The following is a 22,291-nucleotide window of genomic DNA, read 5'->3' on the forward strand; positions in this document are numbered from 1 at the left end:
GGGGCCTTCCGAGGAGCAGCCGCTCGGCTCGGCGGCCTCCCGCCGGTGCAGGCGCGGTGCGGGCAGGCCGGGGACTTCACCGGGCTGAGCGGCGGCCGCGGCGCTGCCCGGGCCGCCCCGGGGCATTCCCTGGCTGAAGGGGCGGTCCCATCGCCGGCCTCGCAGCCCGCGGCGCTGCCGGGACGCGGGGGCTGTGAGGAGCGGCGGGGGCCTGGCTGAGGTGCTGCGCGTCTCCATCGCGGAACGTCACAGCCGGTGGTTGCTTATAAACGCGTTATATATGCCATTCTGGAAAGCGGTTTTGTTATACAATAAGTTAAAGATATATTGAAAAAGATACCCCCCCCCCCCAAATTAGTAGTTGTTAGCATCTGAGAGGCAAATCGTGTTTTATGCAGCTTAATCTTTCTTATCTTTTATTTGAAACTTAATAGAAATACCAAAATGTAATGTTCCTGTAGATCAAATAAAAAGCTTAGATCAACGTAAGCTAATAAAGTCACAACTGCACTTATGCACAACGTGCATTTTGAAAGATGCCTTTATCTGGGCATTTATATGGGCATTTATTTGCCTTTTTATGTCCTGAAATGTTTTTATTAATTTATTACTTTTTTCTCTCCTAGCTAGTTGCAAATACTGGGAATATATAAGCTCCTTATTTTTAGATACTGTGAGCACGTTCCTAAGTTATTGTAACCTTGCCTATGCAGTCATACAGCAGGATTTGTTCAAGGAATTAATATTTAATAGTAGTGTTAAAACGAGTTACTCACTGTTTATTGTATGAGGAGCTTGCCAGGGGATATAGTCATCACTAGTAGGCTGCGACTGTTGGATCAACCAGGAGACCTCTCTGGATTTTCTCACAGGCATGACAGAAGCAAGAGGAGGGCTAGATGAAATATTCTGCTGTGCTACAGTTTGTGGGTCGCAGGCTGGGAATTTATCTTTGTACAGATTATTTACATGCTCCTAAACCCTTTGTTGCAGCAAGAGGTAATACATATTAAATATTTAATGTGGTTTACAAAACATATAAACATTGTAATTCATGTAAGAAGAATTTGAAAGATTTATTGTCATTTACAAAACTTAGATTATTTGCAAAACTTGGTGCAAATACTCTAATTTCAAAAAATTACGGAGATGCTTGTGTACAAGCAGAAAACTAATATTTACATTATTGCTGCTTATACATAATGTATTAAGGAAAATTTAAAATATTTTTTCTTTTGATTTTCTGCAAGTTTTGAAGATAGTCTTGCAATATGTTTTTCTGTTCTTTAACAGGTTTTTCTTCTCCAGGGATAAAGCCATGGCTGAAATGAGTGATAGCAACTTAGATAAAACAAACATTATTCAGCAAGCAATAGCCTCTTGTTGTGGAGCTATAATTACATCATTATTTGGTAAGGCAAACTATCAAGCTTGCCACAGAGAGAATCTTTGCAAAGTGATTACGCTTCAGTTTGACTCAGCATGATGTCTGCATAAATATGGTTTATAAATTTCCACTAATATGTTCAACAGGGATATTTTTGGCTAGCTTTCTCATAATTTTTTCATTAATAAATGTGGTTAATTGAAATCTTTGCTGTCCCTGATAATCTTTAACCATTTCTGAAAATAAGAATAATTTTTATTAACTTTTCATTTCTATGTATTTTTTCCTTTTGGTGTAGTAATTAATTGCCTTCTTTCTGCAAGAAACAAAATTAATAGTAAAAATTAATTTCCATACTTCCTGCTGCTTAAAAATAGATTTTAAATAAAAGTCTACTTTACAGTACAAGACACAAATCCTGCAAGGCTGGCCCCTGTGAGATGTCCCCTTTGTGTTACTACTTCAGTAGTGACATTGATTTATCCTGCTGTGATATCTTACACTGTCAAAGCCTTTTATTGTGTTTTTCTTTGCCCCTAACCATTGCTTTGAAGGATGGCTTTTTGTTAGCCTTTTAAACTTCTGGATAGTCTGTGGAATTAATCTTCTGCTTCATATTTAGTCGTCTGGTTCAGGATCTCCTTCCCCACACCTACCGAAGGAGGCATTGGTTGGTTAGATTCAGCACTTCATATCCCTTGCAGCTCTCCAAGCTCATTAGCTTATACTTTGTATTTCAGTTACTTTTTGGCTTAAGCTAGCCTTTCGTTCTGACTTTTAACACAGATCATGCTGCAGGGAAACGTGCAATTTTCTAAGCACGATTTTCCCCCACAAAATTTCCAAGTTTTTACAGAATAGGATCTTACCAGGAACTTGTCAAGTTCATAGTCTTTTTAGTCTGTCTTTATACCATATGTCCTGTGATGTTAGGTAAAGTACCAAGCAAAGGTACATCAGACGTGTGGAATTCCCAAGATGGATTCGAGCTGTGTGTACGTAAGATTCTAGTACAGAGTAAGGTGTTGGTATTTGAGACCTCAAGAAATATAGGAGACCAGCTGCTTTCTGAAGTGGCAGCTGGGAGATGAGGCAGAATATGCGTAAGTAAGTGGCTAAAATGCTACTAGATGCCAGATTTTAAGCAACTGAATTGAGCTGCAGGAGTCACATTTAGATCCCTGCATTTAGATGTGGAAATGTGAGCCAAGTATTCAACCTCCTGTTAGTCAGCTGAGAGGCATCAATAGAGAACTAAGGTGTGACTCAGTTGCCTGTGCACAGGAATGTGTTCAGTGAGACGCATGCTACGGTATTGACTTAGCCTCTAGCTGCTGCTTAGTAAGTAAGGCGGTAGGTCCTGTGTAATGTCTGTCAACTGTGTATGTATTTTGGATACCTTAGAGACTCAGATGGCACTAGCTACTTCTATGTAGGCAACTGAATCGAGCTCTCAGGCAATATAATCAGTAGAGGCTGGTCCAGCTGACCAGCCAGTGTAGTGCTTGGCATCTCTAGGCCTGTAATAATTGTAAGTGCTGGAGGGGAAGCAATGAAATGTTTGCTAAACCTTCATATACTTTTCAACAGCTCTAAAGTTTTAGATCTTGTCTACACACAGCAAAGAAAGAAAGTACATCATGAGTTTAACATTTTTTTTTTGAGCATCGCTATTATGGTCAGTTTATTGACAAAGAATAAACACATGAAAAATGTAATATTTTACATGCTTGAGGCCAAAATCTGATCTCATATGCCTTGTGGTATGCCACTTATAAAAGGTTAGCAGCAGAGCATAATAGCACAAGTTTTAGTGCTTTTCAGACAAGACGACACAATGGTTTTTGGATGAGCTTTGTGTGTCTGTATTTGTTGTCTGTGCAACTATTAATAAATTAGAAAAGATATGGTCACTGCAAATCATACAGGATTTGCAGTTCTCCTTTTTCCCTCTGTCTGATTACATTGTAAAACAGGTCTCCTTTTTTCCTTCTGGGGAAAAAAAAAAAGTCGTAGTAAGTTCATTGTAAGGCACTTCTGCATTTTCAGGGCATGCAGGGTGTTTCTAAATGACTCCTTTGTTTCATTTTAGTAACTCCTCTTGATGTTATCAAAACTCGACTGCAAGCCCAAAGCAATCCATTCCCCAAAGGTAAATAAATGTGTAGTGTAATGGGGGGGACAGTTTGCTTTTTGCTGTTGCCCTTAGCTGATAGTTATCATAATGCTGAGCTACAGAATGTTTTCGTTTGTTTTGCAATAATTATGTTTGTTTCTTCAGCATAGCGGGGGGGAAAAAAAGTAACACAGCAATATATATTGAAATTGCTAAAGAAAGAAAGTGCCAGTGAATACAGTGGAAAAAAATCCCATAAATAAATACCATTTTAAACAGGCTTTTTTCTGTCTTCCTTAGTATTTTCATTGCAGCAGAAGGTACAACTGTTACTGAGTTGAGTTTAAAAAAGAAAAGCTATTAATAAATAACTAAGTATTTCATCAGAGGGCTTATGTGATCAGGATGCTATATCAAAGTTCATCTCCTCCAGAATCCAGAGACTTTTGAAAAAGAGTAGTAAGTCTTACCTAAGTCACTTGTCACTTGGGTTCTAAGTAGATGAAGACATTGTGCACTCAAAGATATGCCAATGATGAGTCCCACTATTTAGTTGTAATTAATAAGTGAGATTTAAAAGGAAATGAGATGTTCCATGTTATATGATGAATATTTGCAGTCACACTTGCTGTAAATCAGGAAAAATATTTGTGCCTTCTGTCCTGTTTTTTTAGCAAATTCTAAACCCTTCAGAAATCTGAAAATGTGGAGCTCAAAGTATGCTTTTGTAATGGCAATTAGATTTTATCAAACAGTTTCAAACTACATGAAGTAGAAGAAATAAAATACAAAGAGAGGATTATCTAGCATAAATACAGTCTAACCTAAGATATAATACCTTCACTTGTAATGTGGATGCTGAGGCTACTTAATAAAAGATTTAAAAGTCTAAAAGATGTTCACATAGTTACATACAATAGTGACATTCAGGTCCTGTGTTGTTTTTAGCCCTCAGCAGATGGTAGTATAACATAAACATGTCTCCTGGAGCCTGTGCAGGCAGTTTCATTTAGTCTGATACTCAGGATTACATTTGTTCCCTCTTACCTATTTTGTTGTCATTGACTTTCCAAGATTATTTTGCTCCTCTTTGTCTCACCGGAGATAAATCTATGTTGCCATTATATCCAATTTGAAATTGCTGCTGAGTAAGAACAATCTTACAAGCATTAACTATATTCTTATACACCATTTTATTAGGAAAGTGTTTTGTGTACTCGAATGGCCTTATGGATCATATATGTGTTTGTGAGAATGGGAACAGCAAAGCCTGGTATAAAAAAAATGGGCATTTCAAAGGGACGTTGGTAAGAACATTTTATATTTATATAAAACTGTACATTGAAAACATTTTAAAATGGCATACTGTAAATTTATTGTTGCTTTTTTTTAAGTTCTGGTAGAATCTGTTACCATTTGAGAGGGTGTTCGTGTGGTTACACTGTGTAATTTGTATGGTGATTAATGATACCTTCTACTTTCTACAAGAAAACAGGTATTCCTTCCTTTAAGACAAAGAAGGGGGCAGCTGCACAGCTTTCCTCACAGGATACTGGCTCTATGGTTTTATTTTTATTTACCTCTGTTCAGTCCACAGATCTCCCAGTATGCTCCTGAGCTGAACTAACAACGCAGATAGTGTTTTAAAGTTAAGTTCATGTGTCAAGTTCTGGATCCACTGAAACTTGTAGGGCTGGTATTTTACCCAGACATTTGAAGCAGACTTGCTGTCAGACACTGTGATGCTGCTTCATTCATCAAGATTTTGTTTGACTCTGCCATTAAATTAGACATGTGATCAAGGATTTTTCAGAATTAAATTTTTGAGAAGAATGAAATCATAGAATCATTTAGGTTGGAAAAGACCTTTAAGATCATGAAGTCCAACTGTTAAAATGGACTCATGCAAAAAGTTTCTTGAGCAGTTTTACAGTGTTAATTTTTTTAAAAAATTAATAGCTTTACAAGTTTGAATTTTTCAATTAACTTTACAGTACAATTTTTAGAAAGTCACTTAGTTTTCTAAGTGACATGATTTTATGCCCGTTTTTGCTGTGACAAGGTAATTAATGAAGAAGAATGACTAGCATATCATTGAATCTCCTTTCTGTTTTTTTAAAAAAACAGTGCTGGACAATTGTGCAGTAAAGAAAACTGTAGTGGATGTGATAGTTGCCCGTGATAGGACTGTACAAACGTTTTTCTGTATTTGCCCATATAATTAGGTATGTAAATATGCTGCTCAGTCACTGGCTTTAGTTACGTCCTTTCTCCAATCTTTTATCTGTACTTTCCTGGATTGTAAATTTGCTGAAGCTGGATTTATAAACATATAAACTAACTAGTACAGAATATATTTGGAGAAGACAAAATACTAGTATGCCATTTCCTGTCTTTTTTTTTTTTCCCCTCTTAAGTGTCTTTTTTGTCAAACTGTGTTAGGACCTTTTAGGGTTTCTTGACTCCCTTTCAAAGCTCTGTTTTTTCAAGTCATGCTTTTTTTAATAAACCATGTCTTTGTTTTCCCCTTGCACCTTTTTACCTCAGTGGATCTGTCCGTCAAGGCTGTCTACTCTAAAGCTACTTGTCTTTTTCTTCTTGAGAGTCCTTGTTGTGGTCTGTCAGGTTCTGTATCTTTTGAGGCTGTGTGATAATGTCTGGTCATGATCATATTCTGGTCTCAACCTCTTCCCCCAAATGTTTAAGAAAATTAGGTATCCTAACATTAGGGAGTTTGTCTTTTTGATGGTGATTTCACTTGAATGACCTTCAAGGTTTAGTGTTCCTCTGCTGTCAATGGTCGGGGAAATATATGCAACAGCTGTGATATTAATTGTAAGCTTCCAAGTATATAGTATAGCGTGTATACGTTGCACATATGTTGTCACATTGTTGTCAGAGAACGCAAGTGTTGAAGAATCACTGAGAGTTAATTGCTATTTCATACCTAGAACTTTTGTTATATATTAAAAAAATATTTTAGTGGGTTAATATATATTATTATTATGTTTCCACAAGTTGCTGCTGTGCTGTATTAGTTTTGAAAATAACTTATTCACAGGGCTGTCAGTTACTGATAAAAACTTACTACTTTGGTCTTTTGAAGATGGAAGGAAATTCTTAATTTCAATCCCACAAATATTTCTCTTCAGCTCAGCGGAACTATTTGTGTGATTAAATATGATAGCTAGCGTAAGCAATTACAAAATTGGCATCTTACAATGATAAGCCATTTGAGAAACATACTTTTTAACACATTAATTTTGTGTTCTGCCAGCTAAAATATATTACTGAGTACAAAAGTTTGTAGCTAATTATTGCTCTTTGCCTGGTTGTATTTTTAGGATGCATTTGTGAAAATTATTCAAATAGAGGGAATTAAATCACTGTGGAGTGGACTTCCCCCAACGCTGTAAGTTGAATGTTCTTTTTTTTGGTAACATGTATGAATTATTGTTAAAAAAATTACTTCATTATTAGACAAATTAGTATGTTTATTTCTAAGTGATTTAAAAAATCTGGTAAATTCTGAAGTTGCAGATAATGTTGTAATCAGTTCGGTCAGAAACGTCTAGAGACAGTATAATTTTTGCCAGATCTTGAGATTTGTCCTTGCAACTTCTTTGATATATTCTCCGTAGTTAAGCAGGAACATCAGACTTTTCGTTCTGCCCTTCAGAGACGGTATCCTTACTGTAACCATCCCCTTGACAGCATCAGTGAATCATACGGTCGAACATGATTGTTGGAGAATGCTAGTCTTTGATAGGTATTCCCTATCCTAGCTTCTTACTAATGACTTGCAATAAGCAACACAGCTGTTTCCACAGACACTCTAGTGTTGCACCTCATTGCCCTTACTTACATTTTTTTTTAAACATCTAACTAGAACCTTGTTTATTCCTAAGAACTTTATTGGTTTTTATCCTATCCAACTTTGTCATGGAAAACAGATCATTCATTTTCTCTCTACAAGAGCAATTTACATATTTAAACACTCAGATCTCCTCCTGGTCTTCTCTTTAGGCTAAACAGCACCAGTGTTTTATCTTCTTATCCATATTAACTTGGTACAGAGAGTAATTAAGACCTCTGTAATTATATCTTGCTCCATAAACAATCCAAGCAAGTGGTCAAATATAACATGTATATTAAAGTTGTCTCTGGTAAGACATGAAGTGTTGCCCAGTGGGAAAGCACTGCTACACTTTTCATTTGCACACAGTGCTTGGTATATAGTCACAAAAAAGCAAAGCATGGTGGACCTCAGGCCTTGTTATTTATCCTGCAGAATGTGGCAATTTCAATATATAAACCTTTAGGACCTAACTGAACTAAGAGGTCTGTATTTCAGCCAAAATTACAGTTTTTTCTTCAACGTATGTTCTGTACTCCAACAGAGAAGAACCAGCTTCTTGACTGGAGAGACGTACAGAGTTTTTAAAAGAAGATCTAAACTATGGCTTGTTGGTTTTCCAAGCTTGACAGGCTTCACTGTTTTTTGGTAATGGTGGTATGTGCTATACTGGCACAGACATAACACAGAAATATGATTGCCACTTTATAGTAAGGTGTGGTGCTTTACCCCTACACCGAATGATTGTAGATCTAGCTGGTTTTGCGGTAGTCTATACTATGTTGGAATGGAAAAAGCTTATATTTACTCACTCCACTTTGTCTTTCAAGTAATGAGAATCATAAGTGTTGATTAAGATAGAGAAAATACTCTCCAATTGTTAAATGAATAAAAATTTAAGGTTAGTAGCTACTTCCACAATGTTTTGTTTGCTTGCTTCATATTCAGATCTTTCAATTCCATTCCTTTATCAAAACAGTTCTGAAGCTAATATGAAATAAATTTTGACTGAGATAATCCACCATCATTTTACTTATAGTTTTTCCTAATGAAATGAAAAACTGGAAAACTGGGAAATCTGTGAATTTGAAACTCTGAACTAGAGGCTGTGAGTCAAAGCCATGGGATTAATGCTTTTTATTCATCCATAACACACAGCTGGAGATTTAACTTTTCCTTATTTAAGCAAAATATCCATACAAGATGGTTGACTTTATGCGCCTGCTCTCCTTGTATTAATTTAGATTCCCTCTCTTATATTTTAGAATAATGGCACTTCCTACCACAGTAATCTATTTTACCTGCTATGACCAACTGAGTGAAGCTCTGAAATCTAGACTAGGAAAGGATGATGAAAGCATTCCAGTTCTTGCAGGTTCCTTAAGCAGATGTAAGTTGTCACCTGTTTAAAGAGAAAACGGAAATAAAATGCCTGTATGCTGTTTTCTTGCCCTTGTTTTGTTGGTTTGGTTTTAAAGTAAATATGCTGTGGCTTTAAATGAGGGATAATATTACGTGGAGCTGGGCATAGGAAGGAATACTGTAATTACCCAGTATTTCTTGAGCAACATAACACTCTAACCTGGAATAATGTGATTTATTTTTGCTGCACACTTTCACTACGTTTGCAATTTGTTCAAAATTTTATAGTTCTAGACTTCTACCAAGGACGGTTTAATTTAACTCTGTTCTGTCATGAATCTAATAATAAACATCATTATTTTCTATAATGGAAGCTATACAGGCAATTACAAGGAAATTGAAAATTGGACTTGTACTGGTTTTACTGCTGTATGATATAAAGGGACTGAATTTGTTTTTGTATTTTCTTACTTTTGTTTATCCTTTTCCTCATCTATTTTTGTAGAAGTAGCTCAGATCATATATTTTGAGGCTTTCTTAGAAGACTCTGAGGATGTAGTTCCATATCCTACTTGTGACAACTATGAGGGGGACTGGAAGACTAGTGGAAAAAGAATTGGTATTCTGTGGTGATGTGGCAAATTGTTCTTATTAAGCTGCTTCAGATTTTAAATTTACATGTCAAAGAAACCTTATCCAGCAACACGAGAAAATTTCTTAGGTCTAGTAAAATTGTTAAAGTCTATTACATGTGTGTTGGTGACTCACTGATCTTTCCACGAGATGCAAGAGAGTTGCTTTATCAGATAGATACAGAATGCCTGCTAAATATTCTTGATAGTTTAAGATAAGAATGGCAAAGATGCTTAGAAATCAATAAAAGCTTAATCTCTAACAACTTGACATCCTTAACGAAAAAAAAACCCAAACCCCAATCTCACTTTCTTCAAGTTACACTTAAAAATGGTAATTATTGAAAAGTAACCTTTATAAGTACTTGAAATTTTCAGCCTATTTATGTAATAAATCTGAAAATGAGGATTCTTAACATGTTACATGGATTACAACATGCCAGTATTGGGAAAAGGTAGGTAGCTTGTGTGCCCAGAAGGTTTAGGTACTGTGAAGAAATATGGTATTCTTATGTGGAAAGGAAGCTTATTTGCGGAATTTTTTCAAGGAAAATGGGAGAGTTGAAAGGAATCAAATATATAAAGCAAGGTGAGACATGACTTTAATGTTCAGGAAATGTTACTAGTAAATGTTGATTTTAAAAAAAGCCCGCATTTTTTTCATTTGCAGTTGGTTCAGTTACTGTAGTGAGCCCCCTGGAGCTGATCAGAACTAGGATGCAGTATCGCAAGTTGTCCTACAAGCAACTGTACACGTGTGTCAGCAGTAAAGTGGCTACAGACGGATGGTTTTCCCTGTGGAGGGGCTGGAGTTCTACTGTTCTGAGAGATGTACCTTTCTCAGGTAGGGTTTATTTTATGTGCAAGTTTGTGTTATGTCAGAAGATCTGTTTATGCATAACTCTGTTTGTTAGACTTTGTCTGTGGTTTTAGGTGATTTTAATGGTTAGCTTTAAGAATGACTGAGATTTACTTGTTCTCTTTTGAGTGTTTTTATTTATAAATTCTTTGAGGAGCTGATTTTTTTCCCCCATTTTGTTTGTGGATACCAGCTAGGATTCATTGTTACGTTCCCTTTCTCTATATTTAGACTGTTTCTTCTCATCTTTAGCTTATGCAATGGCTGGTTTTGAAGACTTTCAGTAGGAAATTTTCTCTGTGACGGGTATAGTGGCTATTTCTTTATAGAGAAACGTGCTATATCTAAGTGTTCTGATGCTTAATTTTGAAAACATGTACAAAGAGAGAGTGATGCAGTAGTGTCTTCAGGAATTTTGTTAGCAAGACAAATGAGTGTGTATAACTGCTCCAAAAACCATGAAGCTAGAGCACCACTCATTAGCAAAGCTCCAAAGCTGAAAGGCTAGAAGAAGAAAAGTCTGATACAGAGCATAGCTAGTCCTAGGACTATTCTTCAAGACAACAAGGACAGAGGAGATCATGCTTTCTCCCTTTTTGTCACACCTCTGCTATGTTGTGAGCTACAGAGATAATTGGATGAGACTGCTAAAGGACAGTTTTCCCACTTGTTAATGCCAGTCTGTATTTCCTGCTTAAGGATCCTGTTCTTTGATGGGACTTAATTTAGCCTTCCGTGATAGGGAAGGCTTCTGAACCTGTGGCAACATGCTTTCTCTAAGGCTAAAGATAACTATCCAAATTCATCTGAACCTTTTGCCCAAAGTGCTTCCTGTTCAATATTTATTTTTTAATGTATTTATGTTTCTCTCTGCCAAATACATCTTCCTTTTAGGCTGTTCTGCTAAGCTTTCTAAGGGAACTCTAAAATTCTTCATCTAATTCCTGTTGTCTGATTTCAAGTAGAAACTCTTGTTCTCTTTCTGATTTTTGTCTGTAGCAATGTGGCAGGAGCTAGTGATCTTCCTCCGCTCTGCTGCTTTTAACAGAGTGGGAAGATCAGAGGACTGTGAGGAAGTGCACAAGAGGGCACTAAGGTGATGTGTGTGTATTCTTCTCAGCCCTTTTCAGATCCTTGCGGCCAGGCCTGCTGTTCCTCCACCAGTCCAAAACATCCTTGTTGATTTTAAGTCAGTCTCCACACTGCTCTGGCATTCACCTCACAGCTGTCGGGCACTTCTTTGTGCCCAGTACTTCATAGGCATCATGGGGTGCTGGATAGGCAGAGGCACAGGTTACCATGCAGCTACTGCCTTACAGGTTAAGGAGTGTTGTTAAAGAGCCAGAAGTGAGCAGGCAGTTAGATACATGAGTGAAGGAAAAAGTATTTAAAAAAAAAAAAAACAAAATTAAATGCCACAAAACTCTGATGATGTACAGCTAAGGGTCTTTAATGCTGCTTAATGCCATTTCAAAATGTGTTTTCTGATTATCTTTTCCTTATAAATACTCTCTAGACAGCTAAGATATGCTCCCTTAATACCTTCAATCTTAGGTCTTCTATTTGAATGATGCCCTAATAGCATCATGGTTTCTGGTATTCTTCCAGCACAGTCTGTGCCTTTGCTGCAGTTGGCTCAAGTTAGCTCTTCCAAGAGGAATTAAAATCAGTGTAACAATTTGTATTGAGAAAGCAGCTCCTCAGTGGAAACAGCCAAGGAGCACAGCATGACTCAAGCAGCATAGGGTGATTAGAACACCGCTGTGTCACTAGCCCAAGTGTGAATGGTATGCTTCAAGCATGTTCATTGGGAGGCTAGCTAGACTGAATAAAACTTAAGCTGTGAATGTTTATAAGCACAAGAACTGGGTTAATGATAATACTTGAGTCAGTCTTTAAGCAGTGTTGCAGAGAATATAAATGTAAAGGTATACAAGGAGGAGAGTCCTGCAGGTGCTTAAGCAGTTTTGGATTTAGATAATTTATATTAAATTTGGGTTTCGTACATTTCAATAGTAGGTTTTCCTCAAACCCCGAGAATACCTTCTGAGATACTGCCTACATTTACTTTTGCAAAATGTTGGAGGCCAGGCATATATGCTGGCAGTCTTCATCGCAAGAAAATACTTTGATATTTCTCTGCTGGCACAAACGCCAGAACTCTGCGCTGAATGAGGCACAGTTATCTTTCAGGATATGCAGCCGTCATTTGCAGTATTTATTTGACCAACTGCCACAAGAAATCACTCTATAATTCAGCCCAGTAACATATAATTTAGAGTTTTAGTTAGAATGCAGAAATAGTGCAGTTTAGTTCAGCAGATGAAAAAAGAAACAGATATTATTCCTAAAAGTTGTTTGGCAGACTGTCCTCACATAGGCATTCCCCACTTGGTAATTCCAGAGAGCAAAATCGCATTTCTCAGTTCTCTCAGAATTAAATTTTACGCTCTGTCTCCTATAAGAGTATGAGGCAGTCCTGAGCAACCTTTCATTTTGTATGAAACACATTTTTGTAGAATTAGTGACATCTATGAAATGTGTGAAATATGCCTGAAAACACAGTGAATAGTTAGAAGCCTACATTTTGATTTATGTTAAATTGAATTTAAAAAAATCAGTAATGTGAGTTTTGTAGTGCTTGGGTTAGATTGTATTGAGGATGGGGTTACTTTACAGAAATGACAAAATGATTAGGCTAGTTTGTATCATATGAAGAAATTTGAAATATGGAGATAAGGGAAACAAGGCAGTCTGTCAATGAATCACCACAGAGCACTTTTATTTTGCTTTTAGCTCTTGTTTCTTTTTGCTCTTGTTGCCACAGTAGAATTCTTACATCTGTACTTCATAAAAGAATTTCTGTATTTGACATACAAATGTGTTGTAATGCAAGTTTATTTTTTTATAACCATAGCAATGTACTGGTATAATTATGAACGTTTCAAGAAGATGATGTGCAAGGAAGTTGGTGCACAAGAACCAACATTTTTTATTGCTTTTACTTCAGGAGCAGCATCTGGCTCTGTAAGTATATATTTTTGTTTCTAGTACTGCTCATTATTATCACTAATAAACTGTTTAAAAGTGGTATGATTTTATATGATTCCCTCAGAAATGGTGTATGTTTTGGGGTGCATCTACTTTACATATGGCCTGGCATTCAAGCTGATGAGGTATTTCTGAATAAATTACAGTGTTCTGAAATACAAGACTTGTAATAATATCAGGCACTTGGCATATCAAATCTAGTTTTAAATTGTGTGCACTTCAATTTAAAAATTTTAATTAAAGTTTAATTGTATGTGCTCTAACGTTAAAACTGATTTCTTCTCCTGATAGATTGCAGCTGTCATAACTCTGCCGTTTGATGTAGTGAAAACACATAGGCAGACTGAACTTTGGGAGAGCGAGACCTTAAAAAGTAAGTTTCTGGTAAGGAGGAAAAAAACCCCGTAACGTTTGGAAAAATAAAACCTAGTGATTGAGTATATAGACTTTGGGTAGGAATTTTAAATATTTGTTTCTTCTTCTAAAGCTTATCTAAAAATTCCATCACTAAGGCCTTTTTTCTTCTCTGAATTGTAACGTCTCGTAGGATATTTTTTATCTCCTAGGATAAATACAGTATTTTATTAATGGCATGGAGGAGGGAAAAGGTGTGAGTTCAGTACTATGGAGGTGAATAAGATGGTATAAAATGTAAGCAAAAAAATCCAGAGCTATTACATTTAGGCAGACCAACTGCATATTTGCATACATTTAAGTAAGTTATATTTAAATAGGCAAAAATTTAATTTCTTATAAAACATTCAGGTGAACAGTGACCTATTGAAAAAGACTTTCGATTTGATAAAAATAACGTGATAAAATGTTTGCTCATTCTCTGCCACTTTTCATAACGATATTCTTCTTTTGTTAAATATTGGGCTAGAGAGAGAAAGCACTGTGCTCAGGTTGTGTATTTTTTACCTTCTTTTTGTGTGATTTCAAAGAAATTATTTTTGAGGGCATATTAGTGAATGTCCTACCAGCTTTAAAGGATGAAAGAGGAAGGAAGTTTCTTTTTTGTTCTGGGTTCAGTAGAGCACCACTGTGTTTTATACAAATTCAAGTTGTATCTAAAAACTTTTTTTTCCATTGCTTGGGACCTGGACCAGTGAGGGACTTTCATTAACTTAAATAAATGTTAGATCATGGCTTTAAGATTACAGACCAGTAAAAAGGCTGAGTACCCAAACAGTTTCTGCTTAGAAACTAATATAAAGGCCCTAGTTCAGAAAGATGTTACGAGAACTTAGTGCTTGCTTTTCGGCATGAGGTTTCATTCTCTCAGGTAAGCTATTTTTTTTCTGGTATAATTCTTGAAGAAACATATTTATGTTTCATTGCAGAACAGACAAAGATCAAAAAACTTTAAATATAAATAGTTACTGTGTTTCTCTTCCCTTGTGCTGATGAATGTAAGAATTCAATGCTAACGCCAGTTTGAATCGCAGGTATCTGCCATATATTTATTAGGCTGATATTAATTAATATATATTTAAAATTTCATTATGGTTATCTGTAATTTATACTAGTTTAATTCTTTCCAAATCCAGTTGCTGTTAGAGTTGGACACTGACTATGCATTTACATACTGTCTCTCTGTGGCTGCAAAAATATTTTGCAACTTACAGATCCTGTGGGATGTTCCTGCTGAATGTATTCTATGAAATTGTTTTCACTTTCATCTAGAAAAAACTTCTTAGCCACTTTCATATTATGGATCAATGAAAACAGCATGTGCAGAGTGAAATAGCACAAAGTTTCTCCATTTGAAACAGTTGCATATGTCTGCAACGCAGATTGCTTCTTGATGCTGCTGCAGTTATGTTGCTTATGGTATGTGATTGAGCTCTACAAGAGACTGTGATCCATATTTCATAGACCTATACTTCCTTAAACTAACTTATACATTTAGAGGGGATTTGACTTTAGTAAACTGAGACGTAAGGTGTAGTGTCCTAGCTTAATTATTATATTCGTTCTTATGATACCAATTCTCAAAACTTACCTTTAGATTCAGTTTACCATAAAGTCAAATTCTTGGTTAAAAATCTGAATTATGATGATCTTGGAGCTGCATGTATAAAGTGACAGGGAGAGGGACTGGCTCATTTGAAAGCTAGATGACTTTTTTCAACTACATCAGTTACTCTGGTAAGGAATATTGTCTCTGTTCGTGTATCTTACTCCAGGCGTTACTACAGGTTTTTCCATGTCATGCTGTTTTGAGTATTGTATGAATTTGCATACTGTATGAATTTAACATCCTGTATAAATAGTATGGATGAAATTAACATAAAATTAATTAAACCTAATAATTACATCTGAAGTGACTGTCTCTGATTTCTAAGAATATTTTTCTGTAGCGTTGTATATATTGTTTAATTCACTGTTTTCTTGTACTATATTGAGTTCCACAGAGGGACTGTACATCAACCTGGGCAGTTATGAGGAAAATTGTCGCTAAAAATGGGATTACTGGATTATTTGCTGGTAAATCTTTTGACATCTTTCTAAAAAAGCTCAGACTAGAGAGAAAGTTTTTTAGTCAGTAACAAGCGATTATAGATGGTAACATGCATAACATATAATATTTCCATCTCTGTGAACACTCTCAGTTATAGAATAGTTTGTATATATAAAGCAACAGATATGCATACACACAGAGAGAAGTTTGGTAATCTCTTCACAAGTTACTAAGCTACAGCTGTCCAAGACAGACACAATTTGTTTAAAAAATAGAGGGATTGGGCTTGACAAATACAGCTGTATTGGCAATTAAAAACGGTGGGGAAGGGTACAGTTTGTGAAATAGTTTTTTTCAAATTTAAATAATTTGTTGTTTCTTAAACTGTAATGCTTGGGCTTTTCAGGAAGAATTTTTTATAAAGAAAATTTAATGGATTGTAGGTTTGGAAGCTACAGTATGGAGGTGTTTCTAGACTGGAAAAGTTTCTTAGATGCAGTTTTTAGTCCAGTGCTAAAAATTTCCAAACCATCAGCACTGTTGCAGCACCTATATTTAGGAATAGCCATCCTAATTTTTGTTCTTCATCTCATACTAGTTTCTGTACTCATTTTTTTGTGGTTCTTTCTTTCTCAGAAACAGAGCTTAAGCTTCAGTGGTATTTTTCTGTCTCCCTTCTTAGTCTTTGAAGAAGGTGCATTATTGAGAAACCAAGAAGTCTGAGTATGGAATAGGTATTTTGAAGTAGAATTCACATAATAAAATACTGTTCTTGTCCTGTGGAATACTAGGCCCAGGACAGATCCCATCTAACCTATGGTGTAGTCATTTTAAATTGGACTTCGATGCAGTTTTTTAGAGGACTGGAAGATATAGTAATTCTATTAGTATTTGTTTGTTTGCTAGATGGGAGTAATTATGTTGAATACTGTATAATATTTGGGACATTCAAGGTCATCATGCAACAACTATTCCCCAATAATTTTTTACTTTAAATTTTCTATCAAACTAGAAACATTATTTAAAATCTTTGTTAAATTTTTATGCTTAAATAGAGAAACACAATCTATCTTCCCAATTTAATAAGTTCTGAATGAGTCAAAGAGTTTTTAAATTTTTCTTGTGCATTCTCTCATGTGTACTCACACAAGTTCACACACGGAACATGACTTTCTTACCCTCCCTGAACCTATCAAGGGGCAACTGCTGCCCAGCTGTGTCCAGTGTTCAGCACATCAGTACATAGTTTAATATGTAACTGCTCCTGTTTCAGTTCCTCTGAGCCATTCAGTAAGACAGAATGTCACTGTTAAGACCCCATTCAGCTGTGGCATTCCTTGATGTATTTTATTTTTCTTCTTGCATGGACCATCTTAAAGACTGTCTTTTAGTCTTTTTGATAGCTTTGGCAAAGATCACTTTTTAGTCCTGAACTATGTGCAGTAGTTATTTCTACTGCTGACCAGCACAGATGTATCCCTGACCACCATAAGATATCTTGGCCATTTAGCCCTGCATATTTATAGAACAGAAAAGAAACCCCCAGGAATACCTTCTGGTGTCTTTTTCAAATCCTGGCAACTCTCTGAAACCAGTGAGCCCTACCTAATCATATGACCTAATTCTTGGTACTAACTCAAAGCCTCCAGCAATGAAGCTGGCCATTGTCCTGAGAGGTTCAGCAGGAAATATTATTCCTCCTTACTTTCATCAGTATGGCTCAATTGTAAGAGGACTTTCTGGCATCAAGTAGTGATCACAGAGGCTCCTGAGACCTCGTGAGACTTACAAGTGTCTTTTCCACTGCATAACCAAACTGCCCTGGCCAGAACAGGGACTTTGTGAGCTGGCAAGTGTGACATAAGAGACAAGAAAAATTATATTCCAGCATTGGAGCAAAAGTTCCTCACTGTTACCTCATCCTGAAACTGAAGATTTCTTTTAATTCTTAAGATCTTTCAGGGAATGTTCCACTTCTGTAGTTACCAAAAAGGATTGACTCCCTTCTGAGATAATCACTAGTCCTTTCAGTAATTCATGGTGGATTTAGCCAGATCCCAGAATATTCTCTTGGAGAACATGGGCATTTTTTCACAGATCTGTAGATATTTGGCAGCAGCTATCATGGATCCTGCTAGCCTTCTGTTTCTACTTGGCATGCTCTGTCAAGCAAAACAGGCAAAAAAGATTGGGTTTCCCAGAAATTGAAGTTCTTGTATTCTCAGCCGTTGAGTTCTAAGTAGCCATAGCCATGCAACTTGTGTGTCTAGTTGCCAATCTGGCAACTAAAACCAAAAGTATTTTTATAGGTTAGCTATGTGCTGCTCTCCCCACCCTAATTGCCTCTCTGCAGCTACCAGATACTCTTTACCCCATAGGCACAGGAACTTTTCCAATAACTAAACTGAATGTCTCTGTACCCTGGGAGAACTTTGTGGTGAACTACTGTGGGCCCAACTAGTTTCTAGGACAACCTGCAAGATGGAGCTGGGATAAGCATTGCTGCCCTAATGGGAAGGTCTTCTTGGCTATAAAGCTTAGCATTCCTGAGGAGTTCAGGTTTTAATAGAGAATTTGCCTTTCTCTAAGAACATCACTGAAATAAAAAAATTAACTTCTTAAAGATTTTTGTACAATTTTTAGATCATTTAGTGTTGTATCTACTGTCCCTCAAGAAATACAACATTGCAGCTCCGTAGCAAAGCGAAGCCTTAGACCAGATCTTCTCAAACTTCTGTCTCTAGAGCAGTAACAGTATCAGACTACAGCTGCTAACATCTCTTCCATGGAGCTACAAACTTTGTCAGCAGTCCTGAAGATGCCATTGGGAGGTGCCTGTTACTCTTTTGACGGTTGCAATTCCCTCTTTCTCTTCTCATGTCTTTCTCTCTTACATTAGAATGGATCCCTACAACGTACCAAACATCACAGCGGGTATCTTGAGTTCTTGGGACACAAGGAACTCTACATCGTGTAATTTGTCCCTCTTCAATCTCTCAGTACATTATTTCTTCTTTCTCTGAGAGTCTACTTCAAGTGGAAATGCTTGTGTTCTGAATGGAGGGCATTTTTACAGTAGATTTGTCTATGCCTCATTATTTCGTAGAGGAATGGGGATGTTGGGGCCTAATTTGAATGAGAGAGGCTGAAAGTTTTCATCCATGGGTTCAAGATCAGTAGTATGGTGACTACGGAGCTATTTGAGAAAGAAGCTGTTCCTTTAGCTCTTCTAGATGTTTATTTTCATACCTTACAGAAAGTCATATTTTATATATTTCTTACCTTCCAAGATACTCGTGTTTCACTGTGGTTCATCACCATTATCAAGACTGTCTTAATAAACATCAGAGTGTTTAGCAAGATGTCTGCAGTCATTTCAGCCCATATCAAATGAAGTAGAGTATTTTTTCCTGGGTGATGGCTTGGTATGAAGTTCCTAGTTCCTCCAACCTCCCTATGACTAAACATTCTTCCACCATTCAAAGAAATGCATTTCATGGTGAATGCTTATAAGTTTTGCTTCACACTGCTCAGTCCACAATTCATATCCAAATAAATATGAATATGGAGGTTACTGTGTTACATTTTGGGAGCGCACATCTATGCTGTGCTGTGATTATCAGTTAATGGAGTTCTTTGAGACCTGCCATCCACAAGTGCCCTCGCTACCTACCTTCTCTCCCTTTCCTGTACTATGGCTGAATGGGAATTAAGAAGAAACCCAGCTGGTGCTAGGCGTTTTCCACTCTGTGTGCCCGAGTATGCACAAAGGCAGCCTGGGAATGCCACCACATGTGACAGGAACTGAGAGAAGAAGAGTTTCCAGCCTCACATGACAGTGCAAATGGATATTCAGAGTGTGAATGTTCTAGCTGATTACACATCCTCAAGAATTCTAATTACCAGTTCATATCTTTTTGTGAAGAACTACTATCATTTGTTAAACAAAAGCAAATCTTAACCTGGGGGTGAAACTTTGCCTTTGTTCCATACGTACATTCAGGTAGTTCCATCAATAATTTACTCCCCTAAGTATCACCAGACTAAAACAGTATCGCTTCATAACTAAGCTGTTTTTAAAGTGTTTTGCTTTTGAATATCCTCCTTTGTATATATGGCAACTGGTGACTGAAAAGTCAACCTTGAATGCATTTAAAATGCTCATAGTCACAAAGTGCTCTTGACTTCCCGTGCATCCACCTCGGGATGCTCATCTCCCTCAGCTTTCTTACGTCCCCAGTACTTGTCAGTTGGCTGCCCCCATGCCCTTCTCCCAGGCTGGGGGGGAAGAGATTCCCATGTCTTTCTGTCTTCAGCAAGTCTACCTGATGGGTGAGGCTGCTGTCGTCCCGTTCTGTTGAAGGGCTGGGGCAATGCTCTGTTGTTGCCATGCACACAAGTCCCTCGTAATGCAAACGTGTTGTCATGTGTGACTCTGGCAGCCTAAGGAGGAAATGACAAGATATTGAGATTAAAATGTTACTGAGATAAAAGCCTATAGTAGTTCATACTTAAATGAACAACTGCAAGAGACATTCCAAACCCAAGATACTTACCAGTGCTGCCAGCACTGCATGGGTTCAGTGGGGTTCCTTGTGTGAACGGCTACACAGTTGGTTGAAGACTTGCAAGACTTGTTTGTGTTTGCTGAAAGAGATTAAATTGCTTTACTTGCTGTACAGCGAGGACATAGCTGCGCAACAGGATTAGCGTGTTTCAGGGCACTGATGCCAGCAGAATGCATGACACTACAAAGTATCAATATTATTAGATATTTTGGGTGGAATGTAGCTCATAGATTAGGATACCTACATTTAGGTCTTGATGTGTGAGTAACGGCGCGTAGGGATGTCCTCTTGATCAGCCGCTATCTCAGTTCGGTCACCCACGCGTAGGTGAGAGGGCTCGGGGGCGTTCTGCCTGGCCTCCTCCTACTGCTCCAAAGGGACTCAAGTTTTCCATACGTCACGCGTCATCCTCACTAGCTCCATGCAGGCATCTCTGCATTTCAAGTGGAAGTAGATGGCTGTAGACAAGTGGATTCAGCCTTATTTTCCTACCTTTAGGTGAGCTGAATCACTTTCTAAACTCCACTGACAAGATCACGGTTGGTTGTAATAGGAGGCATTTAATGCCTAAATTCTATCATTTATACATGTGACCAGGATCCTTCCATTTTAGTGAAGGTGCTGTAGGTCTTAGGAGCCAGGCTTGAAGGGCTGAGACACATGCCTATGGCGGAGGGCACAGCCCAGCACAGTACTTGAGCCCTCTCCTCCCTAGCTTTATCCATTTCAGGATTCAGGGCTTCCTGAACCTCTCCTTGTCCCACCTGAGAGGTCACAAGCCTCTGCTTGTCCCACGTGAGCCGCAGGTTTGCACTGCCACTTAGGGGAGGGCACACGGCCTGCCCCCAGGGCCACCGCTTCTCTGCTGGAGCAAAGCAGCCCTGCAGGTCAAGGTGCTCCCCGCCGTGGAGAGACAAGGGGCAGAGACACAACGGACTCGAGGCAGGTAGGCACACAGGGTGGCACTGGTGAGCGCATAAGGTTGTTACAGCGGTAACACCTACAGCCAGTAAATTCCAGTATTGTGAGGAATGTGGACAGGTTCTACGCTGATATACTACGGTATCAATATACTGTGACCCGCTAAGCGGTACTAGAGCGCTGCAGTCTGAAAACAAATGATAGTGAATACTTTCCTTTCTCTTCTGGGCAGGTGTTATTCCACGGCTGTTTAAAGTTGCTCCTGCTTGTGCCATAATGATCAGCACATATGAATATGGAAAGTCTTTCTTTTCTCATTTAAATGAAAAAACGAACCAACGTCCTTAATCCTCCTTCATCCGATTGTGTGAAGTCAAAATATATGGTGAAATATACTGTGCCAAATTTGAACCTGTCAAGGCATTTTCTAGAATTCCCAGTGAATTTCTGCCATTACGTTTGGTGACTAAATGCAACATCATTTTTAACTGTTTCACAAAGAATAAATTCACTTTTTCTAGTTTCTTAAGACTAAGAAAACATACATGACCCTTAAACTATCATTGAAGATTTTGTGACTTCTTTTGCAGCTAGAGAGAAGAAAGGAAAGGAAGGAGAAGGGGGGGGAGAGGTGCTCTGACTGTTTTTCAGTGATGATTAAAAGGGAAAAAAATTGAGGCTGGACAGAGCAATGAAGAATAACCACTGCATTAATCTTCAGTCTGACTAAAGATTTTTGTTGGGTATTTAAAATGATGTTTAGAAAATGTTTTGGGCTTCCAATTGTATGCTATGATTATTCCTCCATAAGGAGGTTGATAGAGAATGAATTCAATAAACACTTATTTATTCTTGCTTAATATATCTGTAATTCTGTGCACGTTTGTTTTTTGCAGCTCTATATTTTGTGTAAAGGCATATTATATAATAGTCTTTGGCTATTTATGGTTTATTTAAACTGAAAACTGCTTTAGGTCAAACTGGAAAAAGTACATCGTGCTCATTAGAAACCCAGAGAGCATTGATAGGTGCTGCAAGGGCTTTTTAGTTTCGGGCAATACTCTAAGAAATTGAG

General features: G+C 37.5%; 1 protein-coding gene across 1 annotated transcript; it reads left to right on the forward strand.

The window, feature by feature from the left end:
• Position 1: 1 nt before the first annotated feature.
• Positions 2–21,564, forward strand: SLC25A40 (solute carrier family 25 member 40; the record flags this gene model as incomplete). Its single annotated transcript, XM_082329585.1, has 11 exons — positions 2–45; positions 1,294–1,412; positions 3,480–3,539; positions 4,704–4,810; positions 6,848–6,915; positions 8,625–8,749; positions 10,024–10,197; positions 13,130–13,239; positions 13,555–13,647; positions 15,681–15,753; positions 21,449–21,564. Coding segments are annotated over 11 exons (1,089 nt in total), but the record flags the coding sequence as incomplete, so codon positions are not given.
• Positions 21,565–22,291: the final 727 nt, after the last annotated feature.

The sequence above is a fragment of the Platalea leucorodia genome (assembly GCF_965183815.1).
Source record: "Platalea leucorodia genome assembly, chromosome: 1".
NCBI classification, from domain to species: Eukaryota; Metazoa; Chordata; class Aves; order Pelecaniformes; family Threskiornithidae; genus Platalea; species Platalea leucorodia.